General features: G+C 37.0%; 1 protein-coding gene across 1 annotated transcript in view; it reads left to right on the top strand.

Annotated features, from left to right (window-relative positions):
- Nucleotides 1-22,512, top strand: part of LOC107099078 (proton myo-inositol cotransporter-like) — an 84,936-nt gene that overhangs the window by 36,124 nt on the left and 26,300 nt on the right. The window contains exon 4 of the mRNA XM_015397050.1: nt 13,020-13,128. Coding sequence (XP_015252536.1) covers nt 13,020-13,128 — 109 coding nt within the window. The remainder of the gene's footprint in view (nt 1-13,019; nt 13,129-22,512) is intronic.

Genomic DNA, 22,512 nt, shown 5'->3' on the forward strand with positions numbered 1-22,512 from the left:
TAAAACATCAACAGGAGCAAGTGTGAGAAGTTATTCTGCTAAAACACGCTGTCCTCCCTGGTTTTTAATATACGTGCTGATGCATTTATATATCATCTATGATGGTATGCTAAAATGGAAGCTGTCTTCAGTTATTCATTTTTAAACTTTGAGTAATTCCCCATAAGTCTGAACTAAAAGAGGATCAAATGACAGGCAGCTGTTCTTTTAAGGGAAAATATAATTCCCTTTCCTTTCTTTTCCTTTCTTTTCCTTTCTTTTCCTCTCTTTTCCTCTCCTTTCCCTCATTAGTTCTATCAGTTTGTCTTGACTTGATTTTTAGAGCAATAACCAGGCAGTCGTCTTGACTCAAAATCAAATTCAGATCATGCATCCTCACTCCACAAATGCAAGGGTTACTTCTACGTCTTTCGAAACATAGGTCACAGCTTGCATGCATGCCACAGACGGATTTAGCATCATCACTGATGCTGACGTCAGCTTCCACTCTGCAGCGAGTCTACTTTGTAAACTCTGACTGACTCAGAGTTTCAGTAGTGATGTTCTGCAGGTATAAAGAACGTCAAGCAGATTTTGGTTTCTTTTAGATTACATTGGGATTATTTTAAGGGTAGTTGTCAGTTGATCAACTCTGTTGGTCTCTGGTAGACAGCAGGTTGATGTTTATTGAGAATTGTATTGCCGATGCCATACAATCAAATTAGAGTTAATAGAAAAGTCACATTAGTGGTTTATTTCTATTACTTTTTAAGCATTTAACTGTGTTGACTCCAAACGTGTGAATTTCCAGGCTCTTTAATGTTGGCATCCACTGCATTACCAAGTATACCAGTGACAAAATGATGACTGGTAATGTTTATTGGTGCCTGTCCACTTGCATCCAACTATTAGTTAATTTGTCCATGTGCATCAAGAACCCATGCTAACCATCCACTCAAAAGCCTTAGGACATTTGTTAGTCATATGCTATTTATAAGACTAGGCTCTATGTGCATTTCTCAGAAGACATTTTGTGGATTACAATAGCCAACATTACTGTTAGTTTGAAAAGTAATATAAAAAATAAGAGAAATGAAAATGGATCTTAATAATTTAGTGTTTTGCAGACCTACTGTATACAATAGCAGTTACTGTACTGCTGGGTATTAATACTATTATTGGAAAGAATAAATCAACAAACAAATCATAAACAGTCCCTTGACTTTTAAAGCAAAGGCACATCTATGTTTTAAACTGCTTTCTACCGATCTATAGCAGCTACCTACAGTGCTGACGTTAGCGGTAAGCATAACCCGAACAGTTAAAATTGTCTTTTTCTAAAATAAAGTCTTGTAAATTAGATTCATTTTTTTGGAATCCCAATTTAGAAAACAATGGCTTTAGCTGCAGCTTATTTGATGTTTCTGTTGAGTCTGTGTTTCTGCACCCCTTCAAAATCAGAGCAGACAATCAAAAGACTGGGAATTAGGCTAGGATTGTGCAAGGTTCCATGCACCATATATATTGGACATGTCCGACCCTACTACAGGGCATTTAACTAACACAACAAAAATAAGCAATAATGATTTCATGTAATACTAAAAAAAAAAAAAAAACTACTACAGGGCATTTAACTAACACAACAAAAATAAGCAATAATGATTTCATGTAATACTAAAAAAAAAAAAAAAAATAGGATTCACTCACCTCAGCATGCTGCCTGCTTAAAATAGAAAGCTAAACTAACAATGTGGCATACTGCCTGATCATTGGATTAACAATTATGACTTCAAAACCATCCAGCTTTTCCTTTAATTTGGGTGAAGAAAGAAAATAAGAGATTCCAAGCTCCACATTATGCTTAATCAATTTCAGAAATAATGATTGTTTTCCTCTTTTAACCACATGCCTCTTACCAACACTGAAACCAACGCTCTCCATGTTCCCCTGTAGGTCTTAAGCAGCTCATTAATAGTTGAGGGAAGGGAGTTGTGCAGAAGCAGAGCTGTCATGGTCACCTTCTTCTGCCTGTCATTTGCTCTGCATTCAGTAAAGGGAATTAACACCATAAGAAAGCATTTTTTGGGAACATTCTGTACAGCTTCTTGACTTCACCTGTTTTACTTACATAACTATTGTAAAAGCCACCCGACAAAAAAAAAAGCAGCTTGTGCAGAAATGACTACCAATGATGTAATAGTAATTGCAGCATGTGATGAGCTCTGCAGAAGTTAGAGATATGAAATGGGAATATTGGATGCATGGTAATCAGTTTGTGCATATTTCTGGCTTTCAAAGATAGAGACTGCTGCAGGTTGTATGAAAGTCTCCAAGACCAGCGACGTATGCTAGAGGGGTACGGTTTCAGAGATGAAAGGAAAAGTTTCTTCTTTTAACATCACAACAAGTTTTGGTGATGTATAATATAAACCATTTGCAGTTTGTGTGCAGAGAGGGCAGCCTGACTGGTTACTTGTACAAATCTTAGATGACAGCTCTTCTTGTGACCTTCTCTGATCTTGGCGTATCAATGCTCCCCTGTTGTTACGAGCCGATTCTCACCTACATGAGCAGATGCTGACTTTTTCAAGCTGAAAACCGAAAGATCACGCTGTCCAGCCGTGTTTGGGTTTTTCCATTTTGTTCTCTAGCATATCTGTGCTCAAAAAAGAAACACAGTTTAAAGAAAAGCAAGACAGAATGACTCAACGACCCAAAAGCCATGCCCCGAGCTCTGTGGATTGATTGATTTGGGATGGATTTCGTTTTATGGTAGAGAGAAAATAGTTCCCCAAGTCCTTGAGTTGAGATTAAAATTCTTCAGAAATATATTTTGCACCAAGGATCGTTTGTAATTATTGTTTTTGTATCCTAATGTACTATGACACTGCCTTGGGATCGAATTAATAATAAAATTCAATTTCATCTGACCCCCTTAACTACAAGTGCATTCACCAAACAAACACTCCTAATACAAAGTCTGAACGCTTAGGATTTGCTTTCAGCAATAAACACTCCTCTGAAGAGCACTATAAGCTTATGTTCTACTTGTGTGTAAAACGTCTTCCTGGATGAAGAAAATTAAATTAGTGCATTTTTTGAACAGGATTTGCAACCTCATTGAAAATCCTATAATACCCTTCTCAAATTCCTTAATGGCAAATCTATTTCTTTATTACCACCATTGTCATTTGAAAAACTCCTTTAAAGTAAGTAAAAACACGGTAGACGATGCCTCTATGCAGCGAAATACCTTGACTGCTTGCAACTTACAAGCATGATCCACAAAGACACATAAACAAGGCTTTGTGCAGCCATGTTTCCTCACTGAGGCCACATTTATCTGCTGTTGGTAAAAGCATCAATGCTACTCCTGCATACTTGTCTCTATGTGTAATACCAATTCCTCTACCCATCTGTCTCACTGGTGTTCAGCTCCTGGCAACTGCTGGCCCCACATTGCCCTCAGACAAACACAGCTGCTACCCAGCATCTGTAGACAGGAGTCTGGGATACTTAGCAGATTGGATTATCTGCCTCCCAGACAATGGCTATGATGTTGAATCTGTAGATTGAATTGATTTCCACTCTAATTTACAAACATTCATATGCAAAAAAAAAAAAAAAAGTAGAAAACCCTATGACAGCATATGCTTTTTATTTGAATATCTGGAAATGCAATATCATTTTTTACAGAGCTGAGATATCCAAACAATATAACTAAACTAGTGACATTTTTACTATTAGGACTCTCAGATCATATGTATTGTGATGGATTGCTGTGCTTTTTCAAAGCTTAGTGATTATATGATTGAAGTAAATGTCAAACTCTTAATGGTAAGATCCAAAGAGAGCTTTCGGAAAGACTTTTGTCAAATAATCAGCTATTACACTTTAAGGAAAATATTTCACAGGAGGACATATCGAACAACTGTTAAAGGGGGGTTCACACATACAGCAAACCACACACTGGAAAAATCGAAATTTAGATAACTAATTTTTCCTTAAAATAAGAGACTTAGACTTCCTTAATTGTCATTGCACAAAGAACACAAGATATATCTTGAGAACGAAATGTCGATTACTTGGCTACTAGTGTAACAGAGCTAAGACCTTATTCCTGCACAATAAATATGTTTTCTATGAGTAAGAGAACATATTTATTGTGCAGGAATAAGGTCTTAGCCCCGTTACACTGGTAAGAGCATTTGTTTTTGGATTGAGGAGCTAAAAGACACATGTTGCCAACAGAACAAGACAATTTACACTTAAAATAAGAAAACACAATTGCATTGTCTTATATCGAGTGCATATTATCTAACTATCTTATTTTAAGAGTAAAACTAAGTAAAACTAGCAAACTATCTCATTCACCTATTCAAATTAAAGTTAAATACACTTAATTTTGGAAATTTTTACTTATTTCTAGATCGTTTTTCATGTGCACGATGCAAAAAAAAGTCCCAAAACTCCTACAGGGTTATTACAGGAGTACATCCCTGTGCATTCAAAAACAGACTGTTTCTTTTTTTTTTTTTTGGAAAAATTGGTCTAACCTTCAACATCTTGGAAACCAAAACTGGGAACGTAATTCACCTAGTTCAGCAAGTTGGCCTCCACATCTCAGTGGATCAGCATTCCTCTGAATGACTGGCTGATGAGGCTTAGGAGCATCTTCTCCTGCCCAGTACATCAGGATTGGAGTGTGTATTCTCTCCCCACTCTTCTTCTCCCTGTACAAAAATAAATACTTGTCAGTAGACCTCTCTGTAAACTCCCTAAGTTTTCAGATGACAACAGTGCCAATGTTCTGAACCAGGGCAGCAACAAGTCTGCATACAGATAGGGGGTGGATACTATAGCCTGGTCCACTGGTTTGCTCAAAACATCCTGCAGCTTTACTCGTAGACAGAGGACGAGCCGGTGGAGCTCATGGATCTTTTAATTAAGTTTGGCTTCACGGACAAGAATCATGCCTGAATGGTGGTTAGCAGGAACAAATTTCAGATAGGTACTCTAGAACACGATGGAGAATAAAGTGATATAAATGATTAAATGTCAAACTTACAGCAGAAAACTGCTGTAATGTTTTACATCTGTTAATTTAATTCCCTTTGGGATAAATTAATATTTTTTTGGCTTAAACTGAATAACTTTTTCTTGGACCTGTTTAATACAACCATAGAATGTCATGATAATTTATGAGGCAACATTTTTTTTTGCTTGTTAAGTGATTGCACTGTTTCTTTTCAGCTGGCTACTTGTTAAAACAGCTAGATGTCATTATTACATACATTCTACAGCAGTTGTTAAGACAGCAGTTATGGTAAGAGATCTAATTTCTATTCCCTTTCACTAATCTAACCTCGTGCTCTGATCTTGATGGCATAGAGGGCCTGATGTTGTGATCTTACTCTGATGAGGGAGTGCAGAAGAAGCGTGAAAGCGATGCAGACAGGAAGTATGTGGAAGGAATAATTATCATAGAGATGATTGGCTGAGGTATGAAACTGCATGGGCTCGGCCCTTGATTGCAGCCCACTCTATTACATAAGCCTCTTTCCAAGTACTCGCTTCCCCGGGATACCATGATGGGGTCAGCTGGAAGAAGCTGTTTCTGGGCCTATTGATTGGACATTCAGTCTCCTCTGATACTTTTCACCATGTATTAAAGAATTTGCCTGATTTAGACAGAATTATAAATCTTTGCTAAAACACATGTTTATGAATAAACACATGCAAGTTTTCCTGAAAAAAACCTTTCCTTATTTTTTTAGTCCTCTGCCTTCTGCTTTTATTTATTGGCTGCATGACTTGGTTACCCAGGTTGCAGTAATGGGTAATAATCTGAAAAGACTAAGAATTAATTGGTCACATAGTTAGAGGGGAAAGAAAGAGGTTGGCTTTTTAAAGAAAAACAAGATAGTTGGAGATTCTTTGTTAAAGAAGGAAAGAAATAAGAAAATGATCTAATTTTCTTCCAAACTATCCTCATGCTTTCCAACTAATCATATAAACAAAGAGTAATTAAATTCACTAGTCAACATTTCTATCTATTTTGACTATAAAGGTCCACAAGCCACATATTTAACAGTTTTTTTAATGAAATAATCAGGGGTTTTCCAGCTCAAGGAGGCAAATTGTCAGAGTAAATCTGTTAATTTCTGTTATGTTTTGATTTGGATCAGATTCAGAAATATTGAGATTATGCATAACCATAGAAAAAATTCGTTACTTACAACCAGGGGCAACTGATTAACAGATTTACACCAAAATAGAATGAAATCTTAAATCCAGTCCTATATCCAAGAGAGGTTTAAAAGAAGATGTCATGAGAAGGAGCAGGTTTAAATCATACCATCCCTTTATCATAACGAGAAGTGTTATAAGTTTGTCAAACCAGCTAGATGAACACAACCACTAATAAGGACCAAGGCAATATTATTTGCTTCATCTAGACATGGCTCAAGGATGATATTCCCCACTGAAGGATCCCTCTGCTTGGCTTCCTGTTTATACAAGCAGAGAAGTGGCAAATATAAAGAAGGCCAAGGTTTGCTTATGAAGCACCCTCTCCACTTTGAAAAAAATGCACTGTTTTTTTCTGTTTTTCCTTTCCTGTTCTACTTACATTGAAGTGTCCATATAATCTGTAAAACTCCCTGCATAATTATAATAAAGCAATTTATATGCACAAATCAAACGGAACACTATGGCCATAGCCGTACTGCTCCACTTGTGAAAGTAAAATCTGTTGGGATCTTTTTGGCATCAAGACAGTTATTCTTATTGCCTCATTGCCAGACAGGACACTGTAAAAATAAAATTAAATAAAAATAAAAAAAGACATGCACAACACTACCGTTCCATGCACATGTTTAATAGGGGAGGCCCATGCGAGAGCATGCATGAGTCCATTTCTCCTTGTGCACGCTCTGTTTAAAAATTGCTGTTCTCATAGCTGATACAAGCTTATCGTGTCGAACGTCCGCCCTAAACCCTAAATCCCTTGATCACTATATAGCGCAGGGACTACCGGTACATAGTGGACTTTATAGTGAACTCTGTTAACTTCCCGTTCAGACAGATGATCACTGCTTTTTGCTCCCTGTTGGTCACGTAACTCCTCTTCCACTGCGCGGTGCCTGCGCCATCTTGGTAGCGACAGCCTATGGCGACAGCAGGGCCGCTGTGACAGCAAATCCCATAATTCTTTGCGAGGAGAGCTCTTCGTGCAAAGCTTTTCTGGATATATCTGCCTCTTCTGAGGCCTTTCTTTTCTTCTCATACACTTTGTAGACACTTTTTCTCTCACGGCCCCCGGCCATTTTCAAAGAACCTTGGTGAAAACATTGAGCTTTAATGACTGTCTAAAAACCGTAGCTCACCACAAAAAAAGATAGCTAACAGGGCGAGCACATAGGATGGCCTTAAGTAAAGATATTACCAGAATGATTGACAATTAGGAGGACCACTCACTTAGGTGATCCACTCGGAAATAAAAGATCATCCTCTATACCTATTAGTGTGACTTCTGCAGCTCAGTTAATAAACTTTTAGAAGCAAATCAGTTTCCTTATCAGAGTGTATGAATAATATTTTAGCAGCCACTTTCGGTCCCACTATTAGCTGCTGCCAGCACTGGAAGAGATGCATCAGCTTATCTCTAGAAAAACCATCTCAATGCATTTGTTTCCATAATAGTTGATTTTGTTCCTGACTCACTTTCTTTCTAGATCCTCTACCAGACCTGATTTTATTTATATAAATGCAAGAATTAATATCTCTAAATTAAGATCACCCCATGACATTCCACACGGCAGTCTGGTTTGTCTCTGCTTTGAATTATCCTTTTCACAGGCAAAATATGATGAAGTATAATGTAAAAGAATGCTCAAAGGATGCTAAGAACTCAGTTTCAGGGTATAATATTATTTGCGAATGTAAAACAATAAGTCAATGGTGTGCTCTCATATGCAATGAGGTTGTTTTTATTGTTTCATTTTGTGGTTTTCAATAAATACATTTTCAGCAAACCTATAAGTCACACTGAAGTTTGTTTAATATTTCTTAAATCATAACCTTGCTAACATGAGCATGCAAACTTTATATGTAGTGTAAGTATGACCTACACTATATAAAAAGTGGGATTTTACCGTTGTGTTAATTATCGGGTTTTGCTTCCTTCTGTGATGAGCGCATTTGACATGGCGGTGAAAAAAATGCTAGTAATTGCTGCATTGATCTCTACAAATGGCACAGATGGTACTGGAAGGTTTCAGTGTGGAAAATGTACATGCAATTACTGCAGCACAATGGGACCCAATCACCGTGCTTGTGCCTGACTGGTTGCATGCTGGTTTGTTTTTCATCCCTTTTTTTCAATATTTCGTCTGATTAAATTACTGCTGGGTGGCGCTCATCTGAGGAAATGAAGCTGTGATTGTGTCTGTATCTGATAAACACATACAGACTTTGGATGCTGCTGTAAATTTTTGGTCGTGGCTCTTAGAGCTTGAAAGGGAACAATTCAAGAAACAAGTGATGACGCCTAATGTTTTATGATTTCTGAACCTAAGGCTGCAGTCAGAGGAGTTTCTCTGTCTCATGTGGGTTTTAACTGTCATGATAGTTCAGTTTTGTCCATAAATCTGATTTCCTGTCAGCTAATCAGATAAAAGCTCTCTGGTCTGGTCTTTAGGGATCAACCAATCAAACTCTACCTGGTTACTGCCATGGAAATTGCTGGGCTTTTAAACACATTGTTTCCTCTTCATTGTCAGTGGAGAGTTTCATATTAAAGAAAAATGAGAAAATCATCCACTAAGTATTAGGTGTTTGCCTTTGATTTATTGTGTGTTTTCTCTGTTCCATGGCCCAAATATGAACTAAAATTTGGGCATTGAAGAAGTGTGACCGTTGCATTATTACTAATTTTTTTAATGGGTTAATGTTGCCTACTTTATTTATTTTATAACAGATTTTCTTTTAATAATCTTTAATTCACAGTGCATATATTTACAGGCTAATAAAGCTGGTATGTACAAAGATACACAGAAATTGTAAACCAAGGTTTGGCATGGAGTTGCACCGAGTCACACTGGAGTACCTTATAGCACAAAATTTAAACACCCTTAATTTCAAATGTCTCAACATATAAAAGTGCCCTTGTGACAGGGAGCTGAAATAATGTCCTGAAAGATTGTGCAACATGCAGCCGACAAAAGTAGGACTGCACTGTGTGTCAGCAGGGGCGTCCTTTACAAAGATCTGCTCGTCAAATAGTTAAAGGACATGTTTTCTTGTCCAGAGTCCTCCCACTCGCAGCTGCTCCCCAATAATCCGCATGTGTCTCATGTCTTATGTTCATTTTTTGCATTTCTGCCTGCACACAGTTTTGCTTTCTGACTAGACTTTACCTATGTTTCTTCCTGTGCTGTATGTGTTTGGTTGAGCTGTTTCACTGCTCTTACCCACAGCTCAGTGCCTGTCTGGTTCTCTTTTCTTTTCCTGTTAAGAGATCTCCACCAAGAGAAGTAGCCTGTTTGCTTGTGCTAGAGATCGCAGTGTCCTGCCAATCTTGATTTCTTTCGGCCAAAGCCAAATTCAAATATTTCTATTCTCGCCACATTGAAATTATCCAGTATCTGACATGGTGAAATGGTAGCAGCTCTGCTATGCTGATCTACCGAAGACACATTTTTCTACGTCTGATTGGTTGATGGTCAGAATAATAAGAGAGCTTCTGTTTAGTAACTTCAGTTTTCAGAAGTATTTTTTTCATTACTTTTGTGAATAAGCCCTAAAAAGAAAGGTCCTAATTTGGTTTTTAAAACCATTTTTTTCTGCAGACTAAACAGAAACTAGTGGATGATATTTGTGGTCGATATCGGCCTTTTTTTCTTCTATTTCTTGTGTTGGTATTGGCCGATACGTTGATGCATTTACCAATTCGTTGGTGCATTCACTAGCCATGCTTTGGGATCACATAAGGCATTTGTTGTCCATTGTTAATGATATATTGTTAAATGTCATTTTACTGTTGTTTTAATTGAAACATTTTGTCATCTTTAGAATTTCAATAGAGGAAGACTGGGCGAAAGAATCGGCTCAAAATAAAAATAAATCTGCAGTAATATTGGGTTTTGGTTTGACTGATGTCAAAATAATCTGTACCTGCATTAGCCTTAAACATTTATCTTTAGATCTATCATTATAAACACTTTTATGCTAAGTTCATTCTTATAATTCAGTCAAAAAGAACCTTATACCATCAACTTAAGTATGGTTAGATTTAAGGAGACCATCCTGGCTCATTTGCAATAGTTTTATAAGTGTTTCTTTTCATGAAAAAATGAATCAATCTAAGAAGTCAAGCTCATATTTCAAATATTGCTTTAATCAAAATCTCCATTTTTAATCAATTTTTATTCCCCCTGTGGAACATGGTGGTGGTAGCATCATGCTACACCAATGCTACAAATTTATAGGGTCTAGAAAAATGTTCAGATTGCATATAAATTGTTATTTTGCATCTGGAATGTTAATGTCTCATACATATGCTGTATGGTTTCTTTCTACACTCAACAAAAATATAAACTCAACACATTTTGTATTTCTTCTATTTTTATTGAGATGAACTCAAAGACCTAAAACTTTTTTCCACATGCACTACATAACCATTTCTATCAAATATTGTTCACAACCCAGTCTAAATCTGTGATAGTGAGCACTTCTGTTTTGGTGAAATAATCCATCCCACCTCACAGGTGTACCATATCAAGATGCTGATTAGACACCATGATTAGTGCACAGGTGTGCCTTAAATTGCTCATGATATAACACCACTCTGAGAGGTGCAGTTTTGTTTTATTGGGGGGAACGATTTGTTTAGAAAGTAAAGCTTTTTAAGGCATTGGGTCTCGCCTGTTTAGTATCATTAGGAATCTGTCAGACCGTAAGCTTAGAACACGAGCTTTAAAAGTTTGGTTGACATGCAGCTGCATGTGCTGCATGTCAACCAACCTCTTGTTTGAGCAAATTGTTTTGAAATTAAAGTTGCAGCATCAGTACTTTGGTGATAGAGGAGATCTATAATTGAAAATATATGTCTTCCGATGTGTTAGAAGTCTCATGCTGAAGTTTTATGCGGATCCATATGCAGAGAGGCAGAGGCAACAATTAATCTTATAGATATTTAATGAAAAAAGCAATGACCAGAATAAGAGGAATTAAAGGCAATCAAAGACGAACAAAAGCTGGATTCCACAGAGATGCAGGAGCAGGGAAAATACCGGTTTGACAACAGAAATTGAGGAGAGCAAGACAAAAGTTTAAATACTGGGAATGTGAAGCTGAAACAATAAGCTGGGGCAGATTGGCTCACTGTTAGCAGGTGTGAGAGGAAATGGCAGCAGGGGGTAAAAGGAGAGTAAACAGGGAAAATCAATCTATCATTAACAAAGAACAAACTAGAGACGGTGAATACATAAACTAGCTTAAGTATAAAAAAAACTAACTAATCAAATAAGGAAACACCTGATGGCAATAATCACAACTAGAATCAAATCCCCAAAATAACCCAAACAAACTAGATCCTGAGGAGAGGAACTCAAAAGAGACTTGAAATTAATAATTTTTAAATATTCAACACAATTTATAAATCGTATACCGAGATACAAGGTTTTTATTTGAGAGGAAGTTTTTTATTTTCCTACATAGCTAATTTGTTTTTCATTGATAAAGACTATTTTTTATGTAAAAACAACTACCAAAAACAATATATGTGCGTCATAAAACCATCTTCACTTTCTGAGGGTTGCATACTCTTTGTGTAATGGCAGCATCATGCTGGAGCTGGCCTTTCCCTTTTGTAGCGCCTTTTACAATTTTCAAAAATAAAATAAAATAAAATCCAAACTTATCTCAAGGTGAAAGTTCAGCTTTTTGCACTATAACAAATCTTGCAACAAATACAACTTCATGTGTTTCATCCCATGTGAAGCAAATAAATCTTTAAAAGTAAAACTAAGAGTTCATTTTCTTGTGCATAGTAGTAATGTACCGCAGTCAGCATATTAATTTGCTTAATGATACAATTTGGGGGCAGCACCATGCTTTGGAAATGTTCTTTTCTTTTGAAGCAACATCTTCCGATCATTAAAATGATCCCGATCCTCAAATATGTAACAGTTACTACAACCCTAGGAGAGGAAGGGCACAGAATAACTGAAACTTAAAAATATTTTGAATGCCAATTACATAGTAAATAAAGGTTTTCCTGGATGCAGCTGAGATGCAAACCCTTCCTTGTCTCGAGTGAGGCACAACGAGGAAGGCGGGGTGACAGAGGGAGAGAGAAATCTCAGCTAACAGTCTCCAAGATGGAATAAGAGCTTGGTGTGAATTAAAACTCCCACAGCTGAATTAAACTGGAGTCAAAAGTCACACCTCCATCAGATAAAGTGTCCGTGTCGTTTAGCTTTGCTGAGTTGAAATGCATCATATTTGATGAAGCAAAGCCTTTTCAACCTCACACACTTATGTGCAATTTATGAGGCTCAGCTCATTTTAAATTACTCCCAATTATCAGCTATGGTGTTGCTTCATTAAATTGAATTTAAGATCTTAGAACAGATAAAATAGAAGTGTAAGCCTAAAATCCAACTGTATCATTGTTTTTTTTTTCTGCAATGAATCAATATCAGAATAACAACCAGAAAAAATGCTCATTAAGGGATTTTTTACAAGTTGGGTCGAAAAATGGTAAAGACAGAATTTGAACTGAAAGAAAGTCTATCCATTTTTTTTTATATGCACATTGATTGTAAATAAAAAGTATTTTTTCTGACAGTTCTTTTTTTCCCTGAGATCACTACTCCTCGAGTTTCCCTAATGCAGCAGTTTTTCTCTTTGTCTGAGGGGAAGTATTATTGAAAAAAAATCTGTATTGGAGGTTTTTTGTTTATTTTGTTGAGGGGGCAAGGGGGTCATGCTGAGGCGGTAATTAATTTCTGCTGTGTTTTGACTCATGTCTCCAGACGGCCCTGTGATCTGGAGGATGCTGACCTACCCCCCGACTCGGAGAGCTCTAGTGGTGGGATGCGGCCTTCAGATGTTCCAGCAGCTCTCGGGAATCAACACAGTGATGTAAGTATGAATACAAGTCATGGGGGAAATTTGCATAAAGTTTGCACTGGTTTGAAAAATAGAATAAGTGAACTCTAACTTAAGTTACTTTATAAGATTGACTGGTGATATAATAAACCAACTTCTATGAATTTGAAAAATAATAATTGGGAGCACAAGTTTGAATTTATTGTGACATTTTCTGACAAATTCAAGTTCCTATTGTACAGTATCTGTACTCAATTATCCGACAACTATAGGTGCAAAGATATGTAATTCTTTTAAACATAAAATGAGCAGCTGTTCAATCTCGCCTTTTGTGTCAAAATATGTCACAGGCCTCTTTTCTTCATCAAGCTTCCACGTTAGATGCATCAATTTTAGCTTGCAGAGTCTGAAATCTGTTTCCTTGTTCAGTGAAGGACTGTTCAGAAAGCTGCTGTTATAATTCATCTCCACCCAAGTTAATTTGAATCCTTTTGGAGCCAGATGAACATCACTTTCCCTCTGGTTTCCCTGACTCATCAGCCACCCACATGAATGTACCAAGCTTTTTGCATCAAGGCAATTGTTTGCATTTAATGCATATTTTAAAATAACAAATAGACTACAAGTTGTAAAATTTGACAATGTCAGGACAAACTCTGTTGGGTCGGGGGGAATTTTTGTATAGTAGTCCCAGTATGCAGTGCACATACGAAGAAAGTCCTGATACGCTAATGGGTAAAAATAGATAGCAATGGTACGGTGTACCGCTTTATGTTGGCCCATTTAAAGCACTGCAGATAAGGCAGTAATGGAATACAAATGAGTACTATATTCTGAAAGGAATTTAAAAGTGCTTTGTATATATTCTTATTATTCCACATGTGATTAAAAACATTTTAAGATAGATGATGAAATATACCAAGTAAATGAGATTAATAAAAAACTACATACAGAAATACAGTTTGATTTTATGTGAATGCAGCCAAAGTAGCCCCTGGGACTATGCATACAAGTAATTTTGCTCTATTGATCTGCAACCTCAAATGCATAATGGTTAAAAAGCATTGCTTAAACAAAAAATGCTGTATTTATTGTAGTGATCAGCATACTTGGAACTGGAATTGTCATGGTTTTGGTTCTGTTTAGGTTTCCTATCTTTGGATTTTTTGCCTCAGTTGGCACGTTTTGGATCAGTAAATCTGCAATTCTCCAAATACCTCCCACAGCGTCATATATAATTTTACAGAAATTGTAACAGTTTAACATTTTCTATTTAATTTTGTATCATACTGACAGTAGAAAAACATTTTCTAACATAATCACATCAGAATTTAAGCCATAGGCTTAATCCATGTTAATGGATGGTGGTGTTTCAACTAAACTTCCTCCTGATTATTATTGTCATTTCTTATCATCCGAGTGGCAGATATGGGTCAGATGGCTAAAACTATTACACCACGGCGTGTTCAATACAACGATGCCAAATATACATGAGATGAAGCAGGTTAACCTTAATCTTTTGGAAACCCCTGGCCTGTAGTATACTGAAAAGGCCATCTCTGTTAAATCAAGTTACCAAAAATCTCGACCAATTATGCTAATCATCTAACCAAATATCAAACAATATATATTTGAACCTTTATCTGGATATTAGGTTAATTAAAATTTCGCCATTCAGTTGTTCTTCATTACTCTCTTAACTCTTCTATTGTAAAAAAGGTCCACCTGGAAATAGAACAAACTAAATAACCCAAAGAAAAGCTCTAAATAAATTAGCCTCCAGGATGATTGCATGTAAACTTCTACACGCTGGAACAATAGAGCCCCTCCACAGCAATTTCACTTCCAAATACATCTAAAAGAAACAGAGGGTTTATTGTCTTTTTTGGTCCTGGGATTAATCAATGAAAAGCTAAATATGTGTCATCTATTCCTATTCAACACAAGAGATCAAGAAAAAAAAGGTGTGTGCTACAGCAACCCAGTATTAAATCACAAAACATTCCTTTCATCCTTCAAAGCTCGTCACTCACATGGGAGCAATAGCCTCGGTGCATTACTGCCCACTTCGCCACAAATGGACAGAACCCCCCCCCCCCTTGCCTCTTTTATTCCTCTTTATCGCTACATCTGAGGAGATTGTGTCATCTGTCTGTGTCTCACCCTCCCCACCCCGACAAACTATATTACAAGGCTTTGTAAACAATCGGTGGATGTGCGCTGTTGCTAGGCGACCGGCGGATGGTGAGAGCGCTGAGCATGGATGGGGTGTGTCTGCATGCATGTGCTGGAAATGTGACACCATGCATTATGATGTGTGACATGCAAGATTAGCTGTGTACATTGGACATTGGACAATGTGTGTGAGACCTGGGCTTGACAGGTGAGGAAAGATCTTCAGAGGCTTGGGGCATGCAGAAATTTAGCTTTTATCCGCCCAGGTGGAGCTCAGGATCTGTTACTCCCCCATGTCTCTTAGGGAATGTCTTTCCATTGATTGTCTGTCTCTCAAGGCATGTATTTATCTTCATCTCTTGCTGTCAACTCCCTGAAAAGCAGCCAGAACAAACTAAATCTGACTCTGTCCCTGTCCATCGATCTGTCTCTCATACTTATGCACCTGCCAGTCTCCTGTAGATGGCTTCTAAAGGTCTACCTGCAGGATTAGCTGCATCAAAGCTGACCTGTTTTCTCTAAGCAAAATGACACCTCAGACCAGAATGCTGCAGAGATTAGATAGTATTTTTCTGCACATTAAGATGCAATTTTCTAGATCCATTTTTAGATTAGTTCCATAGCTTACTATATTTATTAAAACTTGCTTCAGGAGTACCCTTCACAAGATATATCATGTTACAAAAAATGGGCCACTGAGAGTGCAGCAAATTTTGCTCCATATTGTGACTAAAGCTCACTCACAATATGGATCATTATCAAATTTTAATGAATTGTTCCTGGGCATGATGCACAAGGTGCACCTTTGGTAGCAATTTCCTTAAACTCCTTTCATAAGTTTATAAATAAGACACAGCATGTGTCTGCAGCCTCTGGTGTTTGTTCTGCTCTCATATTCTTGATTCCCTCTGCTTTCTTATTTTAATCAGCAGATCAAGACTTGGCTCACATTTCCTGTGTTTCTGTCTTCAGTTAAACACTTATGGACTTTTAGAGTTCGATGCTGAAGCTGTCAATAATCAGTGCTGCCACTCTCTGGTTTAGGGAGAAACTGCTTGTTCCGCCAAATAATCTTAAAGAATCCTTTAAAAAAATCCTGCCTCCGGATTATGATGTGGATCATCACCAAAATTTGATGGGTTGTTTTGTGGACAGAGGATTTAAGTAAAAATTTCATATAAATCTGTTCAGAACTTTTCAAATTATGTACACAGACGGACAAACAAAAACAAAAAAAACATAAACTAGTTTACCTCCTTGGTTAAGATAAAAATAGGAAAAATGTTTGATTATTCATTTCTTTTAAAAAAAAGTCATATTTCAGTCTGATCTACTTCCTTAAAACAAATTTTCCACTTTTTAGCTGAAGTAACTTCATTAAGGTTCTACTTCTAGGAATGTAATAGTGTTTGACACAGTCTGAGAAACATTTGCCCTCACTTCACTGTCAGAAACAGTTGTTCTAGAAGTTTCCTTCATTTTCACCCCACACTAACTCGGAGAGCTGGGTTTCGACTCTGCCCAGAACCTTCCATCTCTTAATTCTTATTTAATCCCTGGTGCATTTACAGGTCATTGCCATGAGGCAGGGCCCAGTTTTGCTGCAGCTTAAATTCTTTTCAGTCTTAGATCTCCCTCCAACATTTTCTAATAAACGGTTAATTTTATGGTTGATTTTGAACAGGCTGCTGCACCTTGGCCTACCTAATCCAGGATATGTTTACTTCCATCCAGGGCAGGTGTAATAAGGTTTTAATCCTTGATTGTTGTAGTTTTAGTTAAACACATCAACTTTTGCAACATCCAAAGATTTCATTTTTAGGATCACGTGTCCAAAGACAATTTTTCCAGATCTTCCTGTCTCTGCATATGTTCTCCCTGGCAGTGTTAGGTCTGACCTTCATGTCATTTCTTTTGGTCAAAGTAACATTTAGCCAGAGGCAGTAGGCAACACAAGAAGAACAATGCTGCAAAAGCAGAGCTGACTGCACGGTACAGAGAGGCATGGATAAATGTAATCCTGTATTAATTATGAATTATGGATTTCATAACAATTTGAATGAACCAATGTGTTTTGCTTTTTTTAAATAATGTACATAAAAAAATTATAATAGTCTTGTTCTGATTAACTGTTCTTTTTCCCAAACTGAAACAGATAGATGTGTCCATCCAAGGGTTTAACATTGTGATGAAAGTTGGTGAGGGCACTAAGCGTGGTGGCTGATGGACATACAGTTCCGCAGCCCGAACACTCTCTTTAGTTTTTTATATTTTTTAAAAATTAGCCCAAAAATATATTTATTGAATGCTTTTCTTTAGTTGTCCATGCAAGAGAACGAAAATACAGTGATGTTTGTATTTATAGACAGTTAGACATATACCTATTAGTGCAATATTTATTAAAGGTTAAAAAACATTAATATATAAAAAAATTACTAACAGCCGATACCGATGCCAACAGCATTAAATCATGCCAATTCTTTTTACCCATTAATTTACATTCCGCGTGAAAAAATGGATGAATGAATGGGTGGATGGACGAACGGACGGACAAATGGATGGATGGCTGTTGCAGTTTTTTTGTTGAGAAAAGTCTGTATATCAAACAAACTGATTTTTTTGATAGCATCTCTTTTTTTTAACAATCCCATCTCCTAACTTTCACTTAAACATTTATCGAGGTAGCTGATGTTTAAAATTAACTGAATGCTACTGTCTCTCTAACCACATAGCTACTATGTGCACAGTGAATAGTGACCGTAGATAATATTATGTCTCAAAGTGAAAAATCCAATGACGTTCCAACAATTGGTCGGTCAGGTCAGAAATAAGCTGATTTCCTAAAATGTATTTACATGATCCAGTAAAGGTGTTTTAAGCCACAATCAAAGAAAAAAAATACTAACAATAGTAAAAAAAAAAAATGTAGTGGTTACACTGTCAAAACAGGGGAAGCATAATATCCTGCAAAAGGATGTTCCTGCACAAATCTCTCAGTAACTGTAGCTGAGTTTTTCTCCTAAATGCTAGGTGGACTATTTTTATATTGTTATCCTGTGGACTCCGCACAGGGATTTAGATTACAGCTTTCTACCATTGCTTTTTAAAATTTATTTCATTTTGAAATTTTTAATAAACTAATAAAACACGAAGAACAATTAGTGATTCTTTATCTCATCCCTATGACATGTAGCCTGGATAAACAGCACAGACTTAGACTCAACTTTATTTATCCCTTGGGATTACTCTTTCAGAAAATTCATTTCTTTGTGTGTTTTTTTTAGGATCTCAGAACCCTGACCATCCAATTAGTGGTGCCTTTCTGAGCTACAGGGCTACTAGTGCATGAAAACGTCCTCTTTACCAACTTCGAGATACAATTGTTAATTACTGGCTTATTAAATAAACACTAATAAAGAAATAGAAATAATTGAGACAAAGGATTTGAAGTATTTCTTCTCATAGCTGCCATATGTGTTCAGAGGTGATAGCTGCATTTACGCCTCCTTAGAAATCAGTGTTAGTCCTCAAGAATTGCATATTTTAGATTTCACAGATTTTATGCATCAATTAAATTAACCATCTATATTCCCAGACCTCTGCAGAATTTAAACAGGACATTGGTTCCTAAAGACTGGATTTGGAGACGGTTGTAATGTCTTTCTGTCTTATATGCCTCTTTTTTTTTTCGCTCTCAAATCAAAAGCTGTTCTCTGTAAGTTCTGAATCAGCCAGATATCATCAAAAGTGTTTTAGAGTCTCCTAGTATGTATGAACTCCATGTCTGAGGTGTTTCATTAGGCAAAAATCTTTTCTTACAGAGAGACTCAAGCTACTGAATTTGAAAAATGTAACTCAAAATGTGACTTTTATTTGGGGATTAAAGCTCAAGTATTAGCTCAATATGCATCTCATACTTTAAGCTTAAAGATATAAATTTCAGACTTGACACCTAATTTATACATTAAGTCCGGGACTCCAAATGTAGGACTTGAGCCCTAACCTGCACTTAAACTGGGACTAAAGGCTGAACTTATCTTTGTATGTTTGCAGAACTTTGTAATATTTGCTTTAATTTAAGAATATAAAAGTACTTTAAATTTCATGTTGCTTTAATGTGACAGAAATGAGGTGAGCACCATCTGGACTTAAGCAGTTTGACATGCTACATCAGCTTAAATGCGATGTGAGAATGAGTCAAAAAGCGAGCAGACATAAGGGCCATCAACTTCAAGACATACCTGCATAATAAAATGAAGTCTGTGACGAAATACCCCTAATGTCTTGATTTCCTGCCTCAGTAGACACATTCCTAATAAGTTGGTAGCCTCTGTTATTACCTTCATTTTTTCCCCCAGCTTAATGTTGTATTCATTTGCTAAATACCGGCCCTATTTGAAAGAAGATAAAGCTTAGGATAATTTACGCTGAAAATTAGGCTATAGATTGACAGATCTTGTACCACCTGGCTTTGATGCACCCATGTGAAGTCGACAGGGAAGCCTTGTTAGTTGGTAAGATACAAACGAGGTCTGAAGTGGCAGTAAGACAGCTTCCCCAGCTGCTTTAGCTGATTAAACCATGAGCCTGGCATAGAGAAAGAATAGAAAAAGGGCAGTGAACAAAGGTGGCAGACAGGAAAAATGAAATGCAAACGACTCTAGAAAGGCATATGTTGTCTGTCACTGTGGTATTACAGAAGGGGATTGACTGAGTTCAGTTTTCTTTTCCTTTTTTTTCTTATGAGTTCAATATACTCTAAAAAGGTGGCAATTGAAGTCTTTCAGTGAAGCGAGAAGTATAAATTTGCTTCAATTGAGTCTTTTCGGTCATGCATATGGGAAAAAAAAAAGCAAAATGTCTGCTTCTAATGAAGTAGATCTGCAGGCAGTACAAAGAGTGGCTAATAGTGATGTAGAGGTTGTACAGTACAGATGGTGATGTAGTGAGTGATCATTTCGTAACCATTTTTATGGCACATTTCCTTCCACTTAACATTACTTATATATAAGTGCTATAAATAAGTATTTCACTACCTTATAGATTTCTTTTTTTTGTTTGTTTTTTTATCAAACATCCAGAAGTGAAACTGCTATGCATTGTGCTGCTGCTTGAGCTTCTTTCTAAAGGAGAGCAAGTCTCATTTTTTTCCATCTTTGCCTAATAGTCACTCTGGATGGTACGTAATCAGAAAAGCAGCCCAGGACATCACTACCAGCACAGCGTGTGTCTGACTGCTACTATGATTTCCCTTTTTCTGAAATGCTGGTAGCCTCATGCATGAAGGCGAGCACACCTTTCAAAATGTCCCCTTATGTCCAAGTATTCCACGGAATGTCTTCCTAAAAGTCTTGCAGTTCATTTTCCTTTTTAACAAGTATGAGACCAGCTTTTGTGTGAAATTTCTTTAGTATTTTTTTTTATCTCATTTACTCTGACGAATGAGGCTTGGAGAGCCTTACATGATATTCTGAGTTGTCTTTAGGCCTCCTGGATTACTAGTTAATGAACACTTGGATTAATTTTATTTTATGTGTTTTCTGTTTATAGATAAATGTCCTCATTGCGGTTTCATGAAGCCTTAAGGCATTAGATGCCATGGTCTCGGTGCTGATGGTTGGAAGTTTCATTTACTCCTGTTCTGCTGTCTAATTGGCCTGGTGGCATTAACTCATATCGTTTCCACCTGGTTCCCTCTGCTGTTTATTGTGTTTGTCATCGGCGTCAGATTATTCAAGTTTTTTGGTGAGAGTAACCCTGCCATTCAAGTAATTTGTTCCGTGATTCTGATTCTGACCTGTTTTCTGCCTTCGATATTTGACTTTTTGCCTTACCCTTGTCTGCTTTGTCAGTTCTGCTTTTGGACTGATTTCCTGGATTCTGCTGGTTACCGAACTGTGTTACTGAACTCGGCTTGGATTCTCCTTCAGTACCTTTTCGACTCTCTGATCTTTTGGTCCGCCGACATGCTTCGAATTCAACTTCGGCCTCACAGACACTGTTGCCTCCACGGTGTCGGCTGGCGCCAGCTCATCTTCACTCTGAGATCTGGAAGCGGCTACGACCGCAAGCAGTGGACAATCTCTCTCCCGGATTTCTCCCCTTCCTCTGGGAACGGACTGAACTCATTAACCAAAGAATCCAGCTAATCGCCCGCTGATGACCATTCGCTCGATGTTTTGCGTTAATAAAGTCCGTTTGAAAATTGTTCAGATTTGTCTGGCTAAATACTGGGTCCAAGGTTCTGAGGTACTGACATTAGAAAAGGCCTTTCTGATAGATGTAAATGGCTTTGATTCTCAACTGTTGTTGGTTTTCTATGGGTTAGAGCCTGAAATGTGGCCCTTTGACATTTTTTTTTGTTAGCCTCATGTTAGCAGAAACCATTTCAGATTCAAAGATTAGGTTTTAGATTTGCTTAGAAATATATTTGACATCAATTTCATAAATGTCTGACAGTTATCAGGCAAACTTCCAGTCGATCGTATCAGCAAATTATTTACCGATAGGATTGGGGCAATTATTTCACTCTTGGCAGGTTGTTGGTTAAGAAAGCTTTTTAATTAACTATTAAATAGTAACTATTTATTCAGTCCTCTCATCCTTGTGTAACATAAGAATATGTTTGATAATCTAGCACATTAAAATGTCAAGCTAAAACAGCTCTTTAAAACTGAGGAACAAAAGAAATCCAGAAAAAATTCAAGCAACGCTGTTCAAATTTAAGCATTGAAAAGTAGATCACACAGATTTGCTTTATTCAACCACTAGTTTTCTTCATTCCCACACTGGCATATGGAATGAAATAAGTGCTGGTCATGCATACTGAAACCTAGATTATTCTCCTATCAGTGGCAGTGTGCCAGCTAATTACATGCATTTATGCAAACTTAGACAAAGTTCATTTTGGTCGAGCATTGGTAATCCACTAAAACAAGCACACACAGCACAGCAGGTAACAAGGTCTTAAAGAGCGGACAGCTAATTAATGCTAACATGGATAATATGGTAGTGTCTCCCATTAAACCTCTTGACCATTTATTACATCAAAATCACAACTCAATGTATTTTATCAGGATTTTATTGACTATACACAAAGTAATGGATTACTTTTAAGTCAAATAAAAAGGACAAATTGGTTCAGTCCTTACTTTGTGAAGGTGAAGACATACCTATGAAATAATGGATTAATGAAAACTTTCACTTAACCAAATTATTGTTTTCTAATTGCCTGCTTTATAG

Source organism: Cyprinodon variegatus, unplaced genomic scaffold (assembly GCF_000732505.1).
Source record: "Cyprinodon variegatus isolate N-32 unplaced genomic scaffold, C_variegatus-1.0 Scaffold28, whole genome shotgun sequence".
NCBI classification, from domain to species: Eukaryota; Metazoa; Chordata; class Actinopteri; order Cyprinodontiformes; family Cyprinodontidae; genus Cyprinodon; species Cyprinodon variegatus.